Raw genomic sequence first — 13303 nt, 5'->3', positions numbered from 1 at the left:
CACTGCTCGGGCGGAAGCGGCTCTCTGAATAACACGTGGGCCACAGGGGCAGATAGCCGCTCGCAGCAGCTTGGGACCTGGCCAGAAAGGATGTCAGCATCATCCGCGCCAGGCCCCCCTCTGCACCCTGGCTACCCTACAGCCTCTGCCTTGTTCATCGCAGGAGCGACGGTGAGACCTGGCTGGTTCTGCCCTCCCCTCCCCCACAGACCTCCTCAGACGTCCTGATGAACACCACGGGACCTCTTACCTTTAAATGGTTTATGTAAGGGATCCAGAACCTCTCCATCAGCTCGTTGCGGTACTTCTTGGTGAAGTAGCCCACGTAGGAGACGAAGGCAGAGATCAGCAGGACGTCGCCACACAGCGTGATGCCCTGGCCTTTGAAGCTCTCCACCGACTCAGCCCAGCGGACATTTTCTGACGCCAGTCCTCCCACTAGCCTGAGGTGGGGGCCGGGGGTCAGTGGACGAGAGAGGAGCCCGTGCTCCCGGCGGGAGGGAGGGCAGGCTGGAGGGATGGGAAAGGTGTGCTTCCATCTGTACCATGGACTTCGTGGCTTCAAAGCCTTCCTTTGCTCAGTGGTTCAGGAGCGAGTGTGCTTTGTGGGGAGTTTGGGGGAGAAAACGCTTTAGGGAAGCAAAGCTAATGTTTTCTGGGTGCGGTTGGGGACGCCGAGCTTCTGTCCCCAGGGTGCTGGCCTCACAAGCACTCTATGCTATCTGACCACGTGACCTGACCACCGAGGCCACTGCCTGGACACTGCTGAGCACATGCTTTGGGCAGTGGCTAGTCCATTGGCGGCCACCTGGCCCCGTGTGGGGTGGGGACTCCAGGCTGTGCTTCGTGCTTCTCAGGCCACTAGCCCGAGGGCTGGTCCCCAACCCTGAACAGCACACCCAGCGTCCGAGAGCAGGGCCAGGTTTGCAGAAGTACAGATGCCCGATTAGGCTCATGGAGGTGTGTCTCTGGCATCACCTGAGCAGCCCTTCTTCCGGGTGACCGAAAGACCACCTTTGACTGTCCCAGCAGAGCTGAGTCCACATCCCACCGGAGGCCAGGTAGGCAGCCTTGGGACCTCCCAGCGTTAATCCTCATGACTCTCTGTGCTCAGAAAGTGGGGGCTGCACCTGGGGCTTATCCCCCAAGAGGCCGTTCTGTGGGCTCATCCCTTTTGGGGGTGGTGGGTCTGAGGACAGGATGGGTCTTGTGACGGGGTGTGGGGGCGAGGTACCTGTTAGCCAGCGAGATCACCCTATTGGTGGCATCAGCCTCCTGCTGGCACTTGATCTTCTCGGCCGTCGCTTTCTCAAATGCCGACGTCAGGTTGCTCAGATTGGCGTTGAGCTCCTGGAAAGACAAGGTGGGAAGGCCCTGAAATCGGGATGCCCCTGGCTCTCCTGGGAGTAGAGGCAGCTGAGCCCTGGGAGGGCTGAGATCCCCGAGGGGCCTGAGGGCCGCAAGCACGGCCGAGGCAGGCGGCCTCCAGGGTGTTCCAGGCCCCACGTCAGATGCTCAGTAATTGACAGGGGTGGCCAGGCCAACCCCTCTCAGGCGGAGATGGTGGCCAGCCGCACCGCGGGCCGCACTCACGGCAATCTTGTTCTTGATGCGGGAGAGCTTCTCCTGGGCCTCGGCCAGCTCAGCGTTGGCCTCCTCCAGGGCCTGCCTCTTGGGGGCCACGTCGCAGTAGACCTCGTAGAAGCGGACGATGTTGATGCACCAAGAGCACAGGCCCGCGGCAGCCGCGGACTTTGAGCGGATGAACTCGGGGTCGAAGGTCGGGTTGCCTTGGTAGGGCCTGGGGAGCGAGTGACAGCAGGCTGGGGACACAGGCTCCCGCCACCCTGCACCTGCCTGCAGCTCCGCATCTGTCTGCGACTCCAGTGCCCATTACGAGCCGTAGGAGGAGCAGAACGTTTAACTTACTATCTCCTGGCATCTTCATGATCACAGAAAGAACAAGATAAGACTGAAACTCAGAACTCTGGCCTCTGGAGTGGAATTAAGGGTATGAAAGGGAAAAAAGTGAAAGTCGCGAGTTGTGTCCGACTCTTTGCGACCCCACGGACTGTACAGTCCATGGAGTTCTCCAGGCCAGAATACTGGAGGGGGTAGCCTATCCCTTCTGCAGCGGACCTTCCCGATCCAGGAACTGAACCAGGGTCTCCTGCGTTGGAGGCAGATTCTTTACCAACTGAGCTATCAGGGAAGCCTATGAAAGGGAAAAGAAGTAGTGATTTCAAGATGAAGAAAAGCTGCTGCTTCCCCCCCTTAACTCTCTGTTCCCTGCTGCTTCTATAGCTGGTCTCGCTTTCATTCTGCAACCACTCCGGCCCTCAGCAAGAGAACTGGTGCTGGGGGGATGGCAACTTGCCCAGATTTATGCCCACAGGAAGTGTCGGAACCAGGGCCCAGTTTTCCAGCATCACCGGTGAGGCTCAGGCTCTACATACAGGTGAGACTTCAAAGAGGTGACGTTAAGGTGTTATCTTACGAAAGTGATGAGGAACAGTGCCCGCAGATGCAGCTAAGAAGCTCTAGAAACTAGTGTTTTTAAAATAATGGTGACATCATTGAGCGTTAACAGACTGAGCTGTCTGCAGAAGGAATTCTGAATGGATGATTCAAAAATCATAACTGAAGTGTGATTTGAGTTTAGGTGGGGAACACAGCCCATCACCTCCTCTATCTGGCATTTTTTACACTATTTAGGTGGTGGGTCTGCATCTGTTAAGCACACTCCAGACAGCATGGGGAGGTGGCAGTTGCGAAGTTTGCTGGGTGACAAGGAGAAGACATTTATCATGGCACTGTTTATGATGGCAGAAGCGGAGACAGCCTAGACCCTCAACAGCGCAGGTATAGTTAAGTAAATTACAATTCATCTGTGGTTAAAAAAAAAAAGAAAGAAACAGATCAAGTGTTTTGACAAGATAGGGAAAAGATTTTTTTCTCCTGCAATGTTAAGTAAAAAATAAAAAGCAGAACAGATAATTGCATATACACAGTATTCTTTCAACTACCAGGGGGAAATCTTTAGAAGAAAGACTGAAAGGAAACATGCCAAATGTTAACACAGACCACCTCCTGGAGGCGAGTCTGGAAGTGTTTCTCTTGAACTTCACACTATTCCTTAGTCATCAAATGCTTTTCATTCGTCCAGCTCTCTTCTGATACAGATGGAACCGAGAGGCTGGGGTCTCACCTGGGCTCACTGGGGTCATGGGAAGGCCTCCCTTTCTCGCTTGGGGTCAGGTCAGCTTGGCCCTGAACTTGGGTTGGGGGGGATGGCTAGGCACAGAGTGCTCACAAGTGCGTGCGTGCTAAGTCACTTCAGTCGTATCCGACTCTTTGTGACCCCGTGGACTGTCGCCCCCAGGCTCCTCTGTCCATGGGATTCTCCAGGCAAGAGTACTGGAGAGGATTGCCGTGCCCTCCTCCACGGGATCTTCCTGACCCAAGGAGCGAACCTGTGTCTTTTACGGCTCCTGCGTTGGCAGGCGGGGTTCTTTGCCACTGGCGCTACCTGGGAAGCCTGCTCACAAGTGCAGTGCTCACCAATGCTGGTGCTACTGGATTTACGGGGCAAGGTGTGGAAGTGCCCACTCTACATATCCTTTCCAAGTCCCACCTCAAGACGGACTAGGACCTGGGGCCCTTTGCTGCAGTGACTGCACCTGGACAAGTGTCTCCTTGAGCAACAAATGCAAAGAAACTATAAGGGACTAAAAATAACTACATGCGTGCACAGCTGGGACAAATTATGAACAAGACACAAAAAGGCTAAAACCCACTGCTACTTCTAAAGTGCCAGGAGCAAAAGCAGGGTCCTGTACTGATCCCTGCACGCAGCACCACCCAGGGGGTGGGTAGACCACCCCTCCAACCCCACCCTCACCCCATTTAAGAAGCTAGATCGACCAAGGTTGGGGAGACAGAGGGTGATGAGGCTCCCCCCGGGCTTGGGATCACGTTTCACCTTGATGCCCTGGCAGCCAGGTCCAGGTAAATGCACCCAGACTCTTGCCTGCTGGCTGTGGGGTCCCGCCTTCTCTGTACCGCCCAAGACCCTGCCCTGCCCCCAGCAAGCACAGGCTTCCCTTGGGACCACGCGGTGTGGGGCCAGGGACAGGCGGGAGGAGGTTCACGACCACACAGGGCCTGAACGTGATGTGCTCCCGACAGGATGAGACCTGGGCGGACCCCATGGGGGCAGCCGAGCCCCGACTCACTTGAACGCTTTCAGGCAGGCCTCGGGGATGTGCTCCTTGTCGAACTTTTTCAAGGAGTCCAGGAAGGTGTCCACCTTGCCCATCATGATTTTCGCAGCTTTCCAGCTCTTGTCCTTGGGGATCTTGCCCCCAGGTGCGGTCAGAATCATCACAGCGGCCGTGACGTTGACCACGGCATCCGGGGGGGACCCGAAGGACTTCAGCTCCGTCAGGTTGTTCTGCAGAGACAGGTGGACGGACCTGAGTGGGGATTTAGCCCCGAGCAGGACCGGGAGGTCCTGGCGATGACCCCACAGCATCTCCTCTCAGCTTGGGGGTCCCGGTCCCTGATTCTTCCTCCTCCTCCAGCCCTCACCTTGTTCAGGGTGTCAAGAGCCTCTTGCGCGGCCAGCAGGGCCGGCTCTGCCTTGGCCAGGTCCGTTTCACAGGCCTTTTGTTTCTCGGTGACATTCTGGAAGGAAGCCAGATGGGAAAGATGGATGCTGGGGTCCATGTGGATGGTGCGTGTGAAAGGGGACCCTGAAGGGTGGCGAGGAGGGGTGAGGAGGGGCACTCCCCTCTGCTCTCACTCTCTGGGTCACCGTCTGGAGTCTACCTTCCTGCCCCCAAACGCCTGCTGGCTCCTTTGCCCAAAAACACTCAGGTCAGAAGGCCCTGGGCCGTCAGCTGACCTGGGATTCAGGAAGGGGAACACTGCCTTCTCTTGGCTCCAGCTTCTAGGCCCAGAGGAGAAACCTGGGCCCATGCAGGCCACTGCCCAGGGCTTTGAGGCCTCGTCTCTTGGTGCCATTGTGGAATTCCTCCAGATTGGGCCAGTTTCGGAGGTGCAGGCCATCCTCCTCTTAAAGTGAGAACACCCGTATTCACACATCTATCCATTCATTCATGCATGCATGCGTTCACTCGGGTTGGGAAGAACCTCTCTGAGCTTCCAGGCACCAGAGAGATTGGGAGAAGCTTCCTATCAACAATCAGGACCTGAGTGACAGCAGAGGAAGACGAAGAAGGCCATGGGGGCTGGGAGCTGTGCTGGACACGGGGGAGGGTGGACAGAAGGAAGAAGGTCCCTCTGCAAAGAACCTTCTGGAGAAGCCCACCCTGTGCCCGACTTCAGGGAACAGGGCGTGGAAGGCACTGACTTGGCCGGCGGTGCTGGGAGCAGCCCCCAGCCTCCCTGAGTACGTCTGGGTGGGCCCTTTTGGGATCCGGGGTTGGAGAGGGGTGGGCGCCCAGACATTAAGCTGCATGTGAGTATCAAAAGGCAGGTCCCAGGGTTCAAGGCACAGGTGTGGGCCCTGGCTCGGATCCTGGCTGTATCACTTGCTAATTTTGAGATGTCAGGCACATTTCCGGCCACCCTAACAGGGCTGTGGTCATACAGCTGACCATGAGGGATCGAGCGGAGCTCCTGGGACCCTCCCTCGTTCCAGCGCTGGTGGGAAGTATTCAGGCTTCCCACTCCTGTCAGCCGTGGGAGGAGGCTGACTCAGGCCCGCTCAAGAGACAGCAGACAATTACTGAGGCTCTTAATTTAGACCCTCAGGCAGAGGCATGACTGATGACGCAAAGGGCACGCAGACGGGTGATGAGAAATCAGCCCAACCACAGGGACCTTCAGTGTGGAGCCCACCAGAGTCGGGGGTGTTGGAACCTCTGGGGGCTCCTGGTGTAGGAAGTCTGAGGCCCAGGGCTCTGAGGCCATCTTCTCAAGCCTTGATGTGCTCACATGAGCATGTCCCTCAGATGCAGACCCGGTTCAGCAGAACCGGGGTCTGGGAACCTGCATTTCTTACCAGCTCAGGAGATGCCACTGCGGGGCCCTGGGAGGGCAGCCCTCTGCTGAGCCAGGGGCCCTGCATTTAGGGGAGGTGCCCTCCCTGCAGGAGTCCTTCTGGGTTGCCAGGGCCCGCAGGGAGATACTGGTCACTCGGGGAAGGCGCCTGGCCGAGTGGAGCTGCCCACCGCCTACCTTGTTGATGACCTCCACCTTGATCTCCTCCTCATCAGCAATGGCTTTCTCCTTGCTGACTTTCTCGGTCTCCACACCCACCACATGGATCAGCTTGTCCGCATTCTCGTTTTTCTGCTTGAGCTCTGCCTCCTGAACCGCCAGCCTGGCTTTTAAATCGTCCACCTGGAGGGGGAGGTGAGGGAGACGGGTAGGCTGGGGTCCTGGCCAGTTGCTTTCTGCTCCCTGGGGTGCATTTCTCTGTGCTTTTTCAGCTTCTCCAAGGTAAGTATTCATTGAGCACCAGCTGTGTACACAGGGTCATCACAAGTATAAGACCCATTCCTGAGGCTTGGGGAGGCGGCAGTCAAGGTGGCCAGGGTGCCGAGGAGTCGTGGGGAGGCTGGTGGGTGGGGCTGTGAGAGCTGGGGGCTGGGGATGAAATGCTGCCTTGGGTGCTCGGGTGAGGCCCCAAGAGGCTGGGTGGAGAGGGTACTGGGAAGTGGTGAGTGATGGGGTGAGACATCCTTCCCCATCTGGGTGATTTCTACCATTGGGGAAGCCCCTCAGGTGCTGTAACTGCCCTCTCCTGAGCTCGTTCACTGTGTCCTAGGACCACTTCCGGAAGGTATATTTGGGGAAAAAGAAACGCCCGCTGGGCCAGGCTCCTCTTTCTTTCCTTTCCAGGGAGGGGGCAGGCCACTTCTCAGCTCCTGTAAGCGCTTTCTTGGACATCCCCCACCACTGTGTGCCCCTCTCGACCCCCAAGGGGTGGCCGGACGCATGTAGCTCCGCCTGTGTCGGGGGTCGTTCCCCACCTGCACCTTTGGCTGGGAGGCAGGGACTCGGGGGCTGTCTACCAGGCTCCCTGGGGAGAAGCCAACAGTGAGCAGTAAAGAAGGAGCCCGGACTACACCAGGGAAGACACTCAAAACCAGGCAGAAGACTAAAAATTAACGTGGCGTGAAAGTACAGCAGACACTGTTCCATCGGGGCACGGCAGTGTGAACGGTGCCCCAGGATGGACCCACCTTCAAGAGCTGCACCCAACGGGGTGAGCAAACCCCTCCAGACTCAGGCCCTCCCTCCCCAAGGAAGCGCCTGACCTGGCCTCAGCATCCCGAGAGGATCTGGGACCCGCTGTCACGGTCAACACCCTCACTCTAGTTTACAAGTGGAAGTTTCCCCAAGGCGGGGGTCCTGGTCCCCTTACCAACATGTCACACGTCTGGGGGATGGTTCCGGAAGCTCGTCCCGTGGCCCCATTCTCCTCTTACCTGAGAGGCCGTGCTCTGCAGCTTCATCAGCCCGTTCTCCAGCCTCTCGATCTTGGCGACCAGCTCCATCCTCTTCTTGGCCAGCAGGTTCTGGTACAGCTTGATCTGCTCCAGGAAGGTTTTGGGCGTGGTGTAGTTGTAGCGCCTCTCGGTGGCCAGGTACACCTTGGACATCTCGTTGACAGTCGTGTGTACGTAGGACATGAAGAGGCTGATGGAGGCCTTGACTTCCGGCTACAAAGACAGGCAGGCCATTCACTCCCCAGTGCCCTGGTGGAAGCAACCCGGGGAAGAGGAGGCTGCCGGCCACAGAGGACCACAAGGTGGATTCCCTTACTTGCCAAGGACCCTGGATGAGAGGGACCCCCCTCTCAGTCTTGGCAGCTCAGGTGCCCAGTGAGGCTCGAGATGACAAGGCCTGCAGGGCTCTCATGGGCAATGGTGACGTGGCACCACCAGGGCACCTTTTCACAGCCGAGGTGATGACGGTTCTGAGTCACACATTCATATATTCAGCATATTTGAATAACCAGGATGTCTGTAAGCATGTATTGGGCATTTCCTGTTGTGGGCCTGGGGGGTTAATAACTCCTTTCCCAGCCTCCTCTGTCCTGTGTCCATGTCAGGATCACAGCCCCTATGACCTGGGCCCCGCCAACCTGCCCGAAGACAAGCACTGGGAGCTTTGCCCCACGAATTGTCTGAGCAACATTTGTACACGCATGCTAAGTCGATTCAATTGTGTCTGACTCTTTGCGACCCCATGGACAGCAGCCTGCCAGACTTCTCTGCCCACTGGGGTTCTCCAGGCAAGAATACTGGAGTGGGTTGCCATTTCCTTCTCCAGGGGATCTTCCTGACTCAGGGATCGAACCTGGGTCTCCTCCACTGTAGGCAGATTCCTTACTAACTGAGCTACCAGGGAAGCCCTTCTTTACCACTAGCGCCACCTTGATTTGGGAAGGTATTCATCCGACACACATTTCTTTGGCATCTACTTGGCAGCCCTCACTGGTGCCGGTAGTGGAGCCATTCCCTGGTCCTAGGAGGCCCCCGCCTCTATGTTCACTTGGGGCGTGGAGGACACGTGGTCGGAGCTGCATTCCCAGGAATGGCTCATCCCGCAGCTGAACGCTCTAACCGTGCAAGCAGGGAACTTTGCCCATCTTTAAAAGCCAGGGAGGAGGTTAATTTCAGGCTTATTTTATCCCACTGAATATGTGTTCAAAATAAATCAGACACAATAACCACGTGGGATTTTTTTCTAGGCTTGCGATTACTTGCATCAGCTGGGTCAGAGTTTAATGACCATTTCTAGGCCAGCAATGAACTCAGATGGTGAATGTGGGCACTGTCTTTTGATAAAACACAGACACCGTAAATGGAAGGTAAAAAGTAAAAGAAGACTTATGTTGCCCCATTGTACTTGTCTTGCCCTATGAAAGGCAGGTTACAGGTGAGGGAGCAGCCCCGGGCAGAGCCCCTTGGGCTGAGCCGTGTTGGGGCTCAAGGCAGGAGGAAAAAGTGTGCACCTGTATACATGGATCAAAGTAAACATGAGCTCGGCAACAGGCTCCCACCAGGGACCGTGTTCAAAGCCCGAGCTTCTCCATCTGTTCTCACGTGGGCATCACACCTCCCTGAACTGGCCCTGTGGAGCACAGGACCCCCAGCTGGTTGAAATGACCATTCCCCTGTAAGAGTGACTCAGGGCCACAAGATCAACAAATGATGACCTTTGTTTATAAGTTTGATGTTTTGAATGTTGCAGCATTGATTTTTTAAAAAATACTGCATTGAAACATTGCTGATCTTAGTGCAGTTTTTGGTGCCCCATTAAGTTTTGCGCCCAAGGCGAGTGCCTCACCCTAATCCCGTCCCTGGAGGTAGATGACAGGGACCCCTCCCTCCCAGCTCTGTGCCCCGAGACTCACCTGAATCCCCTCCGTGTCCTCAAGGAAGCGTGCGCTGACGGACACCAGGGCGTCCTCCGGCCACTCGTGGAACCAGTTGATGGCCGTGCAGTTGACCACAGCGGGGAATTTTCTTGCTCGCACTCGCAGGATGGAGCCCACAGGGGAGAAACACAGGATCACCTAGAAGAGGACACAGAGGTTGCTCGCTGGGGGACGGCAATGCCAAACGGTGCTGCTTTTGCAGAAATCCCGTCTAGAAGGGAAACTCTGTGAGTGGTGTTTTTCTCCAAGGGCGGGGGCGGGGGTGGGGGTGGTGGTGCGGAGAACATTCCCCGTTCTGGGCAAGAAGTGTGGCTATTTCATGATGTGGGGGTGCAGGGGAGCCCAAGCTCTCCTGAGGTGGCCCTCGCAAAGACGGAAGGATGGCTGGGTGCCAGAGGGAGTGGGGAGTGGGCGTCCATGCTGGGCAGCGAGGACGCAGGTCCCTTTAGCAAGTCTGGTCCTTGTGGGGAGGGAGGTACGAGAACAGCAGTGCCACCTGGCCAGGGGCGGGGAGGGCAGAGGGCAGCTGTCCTACTGGACACAGACCGGAAGGGAGAGAAGGACCCAACACGTACTCAGTCTAACTCGAGTAGCTTAGCCGGCATCCCCCAAGTGGGAACGTGGAAGGTCAAGGTGAACTAATCTATTTAACGAGCTCTATGGGAGAGGAGTGCATACAGAAAACACTTCTTTTCGGCCACGGGGCACTACTAACAGCCCACCTCCACCAGGCAGCCCACTGTAACTCTCCTAAGAGTTTTCCACTTCCTGTGCGAGGTAGAACAGCCCCCAACTCCTCCCCGAGTGAAGACCCAGCCTAGAAGACCCCCCGGAACCCTCCAGGCCCCAGGCCCCCCTACCTTCAGGTTCCTGCGCACTTTGTCAATGAAGAACTTCCAGCACGCCTCTCGGGTATCTGTCAGGCCGAGGGACTTCACCTGGGGCCGCATGGAGGAGATGATGTTCTCCACCTCGTCATCCATGAACAGCCCCGGGATCTCCCCCGAGGCCAGCAGGTCGTTGATTAGCACCAGGAACTGCTCCTCGGCCACCTGGGAGTCGGTCATCAGGAACACCGAGGGAACGTTCTTCACGGCCGACTTGATGTACTGGGCACCAAGGTCGAGCTGGACCCAAGGAAGACACCCTCAGAGGTCTCGCCAAGAAGATGCTCATTCAGAAGCATCTCGCACCACCACCCAGGGCAGGGGGGCACCTGCGGATCGGCCCCGTAAGAAATGGCAGGGTCTGTAGATGGAGACTTAGGGCCCCGAGGGGAGGAGGCCCACTTGTGGAGGCACCACTTGCCACAGCGCCAAACTGGAAGCATCCCCGGGGTCCCTGGGCTGCTGACACATGGCTGGCCCCTCACTCAGCTTTAAGCATTTCTTCAGAGGGTCCAGCCCAGCTCTGGGGGCCGCTACTCTGGCCCCAGGAAGAGGGCTCCTAAAAATCAAAAGCGTGCTACTGCCTGGCCTGGGGACTGTGTGTAGGGGGCCTGGGGAGCTGACCCAGCGGGTGGGAACCCGGCTAAGCCCCCACGGCCACAAGTGCAGGCAGAACACTGGGCCACGATGAGGGACTCGCTCTGTCTCTCCCTTCTCATTGCACCACCCGGATCCAGCCTTTGTGGGTCACCGGGGCTCCTGCGGCACCCCCCGCCCACCATCACCCCTGAGCAATCTCTGCTGTCTTCAAGCCATCTTCCACTTTGCCCCAGAACACCACCACATCCTGCCCCTCCTCTGCCCAAATGTCCTTGATGGTATCTTGTTTTCTTGGGACCATGTCCAGGATTTTCCATGAGGCACATGATGGCCCTCGGGCTTGGATTCTGACCCCTCCCCTCGCCCCCAAGTCTCCGGCTTCCAGGGGGCGCCCATGGCTGTTGGTGTGACTTTATAATATAATCATGAACGTATCTGTTATACTAACAACATATACCTTGTTAACTTCTTACTGCAACACTACTATCAGAACAATAATAATCCATCTTCTAACCGTTCAGGAGTCTGCTTCCCCTAATAGGATGCAAGGTCCTATAGCTCTGTTTATAGCTGTCCTTACTTCCGAATCTACAGAAGCTACTTAATAAATGATGACAAGGGACGAGTGCAAAGCTGGCTCGTCAGGGGTGCAGGAACAGTGAATGGGGATGACAAGGATCAGAGAGCTGCTGCAGCTCATGCCAGGGAATAAAATAGCAACAGCCACGGGTGGTCCCAGGGTGAGGTAACGGGAACGAAGCCCTCACGAGGGCAAAGAGTATGATGCAATCATGAAGATAAAAGCAATATGATTAAGCTAACAGACTAGAAGCTTTATCAGTGGAGAAAACTCAGTACCGCTACACGGCTCCGGGTGCAAGGATTCTCTCCACTCTGAGAGCACTTGTGGGGTCAGTGAGGACCCGCTCAGCTCAGCTGAGAATCCACACACTCTGATTCAATCCAGGAGGCAGGACCTACATTACAAAGACCTTGTCCTTAAGGCTTGGGTTTAAAAATTAGAGCTGGCTAGTGTTTGATAGAAAGAGTAGACACTGGGGACTCTGACAGGCTGGATGCTCACCTGGAGGCTGCAGTCCCTGGCACAGCCTGAGAGCAGGGCCGAGAGCCAGCTAACCATCCCTGTTATCCTTCCTGGGGCCCCAGCCCGCAGACCACCCCGCCCTCTTGCTGAGGTCCCAGGGCGCCAGGCTCTGGTGGGGGTCCAGACCATCCCCCCGCCCAAGGCCACCTGGGCAGTGACTGCCTTGCAGCCTTGAGTGGAGGGGCGGGTCCCCTGGGCCAGCCTCGTCCTGACCCACAGAAGCACCAAAGCAAAGAGAGAGACACCACGGGACATGGTCAAATCAATTTCAGCTCTAATCTGAGCGGCGGCCATGATAAGCTCTAGACTAATCATGTTTGACTAGCTCACAGTTCCCCGAGAGAGCAAATTTTCCGGAAAAATAAATCAATAAAAAGCCTCGGCGGCACGTCCTGGGGATGGGAGACCTGTTTGAGCTAATGTTTATTCAATTAATTCAGAGAGCGGCCCTCTCAGAACCCCGAGCAGGCGGTGAGACTGCTAGTTAGTACCGGTTCTGAATGATTGAATCTGGAAAACCGGGAAAGGCAAGGTGGCAGGCTGCGATGACCAGAGGCGAGAACCCAACCCCTCACCGCTGTTATATGAGGGGACTCCAGCTCTCATCTACCGGAAACCCACGCTTCCATTTACCTTTGGCACACGGCCGTGGGCCCTGGCCTTTGCTGTCTTGAGATAAAGACCCTGCTGGTGACCATCCCAGTCTCTGTGTCAGATGCTCCATTTCAGGGAGTGGGCAGACTCCTCCTCCCCCACCCTCCTCCCCCTGTCAAGGGCGGCTTATTGAGAGGCGATGCCCTCACCTTGAGGTCTGGGATCCCGTAGCCCTTCTTGAGGGTAATCTGGAACACGTCCAGGGCGCTGATGTACGCGGCCAGGCGGGAGAGGCTCTGCTTGCCGCTGCCGCCCACCCCCACCAGCAGGGCGTTACCCCGCGGGGACTCCAGGATGCGGTTGATCCTGCAGATGTGGGCCACCGCATCCTCGAAAAGCACCTGAAAAGAAGCCGGGGCGGAGAGACCCCAGGTGTCTCACCGGCAGGACGCGCCTCCCTCGCTCGTCCCCCGGCCCCAGCCCCACTGCTGCCCACTCGACCCCTGGGCTCACCAGGTTCATGACCGCGTTGACCTCATTGTAACTGTCCAGGACTTCCACCAGAAGCTTGTTCAGCGGAGCCAGGTCGGTCACCGGCAGGTATTTGGGGTCTCCGATCCCGTGAGCAAAGTGGCAGAAGATGTTTGGTTTGGCAAATAGGAGCTCATCACCGAGATCCTAGATGTCGATGGGGGCGGG

The 13303-nt window shown here is 56.9% G+C and overlaps 2 protein-coding genes across 10 annotated transcripts in view; one reads left to right on the top strand and one right to left on the bottom strand.

The window, feature by feature from the left end:
• Nucleotides 1–11423, top strand: part of PGS1 (phosphatidylglycerophosphate synthase 1) — a 67438-nt gene extending 56015 nt beyond the window's left edge. For 2 of the 4 annotated variants that reach the window (XR_813467.3, XR_009491546.1), the window contains exons 10-11: nucleotides 9419–9645; nucleotides 10150–11423. The gene's annotated coding sequence lies outside the window, so the exon portion shown is untranslated. Of the gene's footprint in view, nucleotides 1–163; nucleotides 9267–9418; nucleotides 9646–10149 lie in introns of those variants that run through there. The other 2 variants (XR_009491551.1, XM_059878152.1) reach the window with 1 other exon arrangement.
• The window catches only part of DNAH17 (dynein axonemal heavy chain 17), a 94548-nt gene that overhangs the window by 19662 nt on the left and 61583 nt on the right, over nucleotides 1–13303 (bottom strand). For 5 of the 6 annotated variants that reach the window (XM_059878354.1, XM_059878353.1, XM_059878351.1 and 2 more), the window contains 11 exons: nucleotides 13118–13282; nucleotides 12814–13005; nucleotides 10279–10545; nucleotides 9395–9556; nucleotides 7461–7694; nucleotides 6205–6369; nucleotides 4591–4686; nucleotides 4236–4453; nucleotides 1594–1801; nucleotides 1235–1350; nucleotides 251–443 (listed from right to left, as the gene is read on the bottom strand). In XM_059878354.1, coding sequence (XP_059734337.1) covers nucleotides 251–443; nucleotides 1235–1350; nucleotides 1594–1801; nucleotides 4236–4453; nucleotides 4591–4686; nucleotides 6205–6369; nucleotides 7461–7694; nucleotides 9395–9556; nucleotides 10279–10545; nucleotides 12814–13005; nucleotides 13118–13282 — 2016 coding nt within the window. Of the gene's footprint in view, nucleotides 1–250; nucleotides 444–1234; nucleotides 1351–1593; nucleotides 1802–4235; nucleotides 4454–4590; nucleotides 4687–6204; nucleotides 6370–7460; nucleotides 7695–9394; nucleotides 9557–10278; nucleotides 10546–11989; nucleotides 12560–12813; nucleotides 13006–13117; nucleotides 13283–13303 lie in introns of those variants that run through there. The other variant, XM_024981016.2, reaches the window with a different exon arrangement.

The sequence above is a fragment of the Bos taurus genome, chromosome 19 (genome assembly GCF_002263795.3).
Source record: "Bos taurus isolate L1 Dominette 01449 registration number 42190680 breed Hereford chromosome 19, ARS-UCD2.0, whole genome shotgun sequence".
NCBI classification, from domain to species: Eukaryota; Metazoa; Chordata; class Mammalia; order Artiodactyla; family Bovidae; genus Bos; species Bos taurus.
The sequence above is the reverse complement of the archived record's forward strand: the minus strand, read 5'-3'. Positions and strand labels throughout refer to the sequence as shown.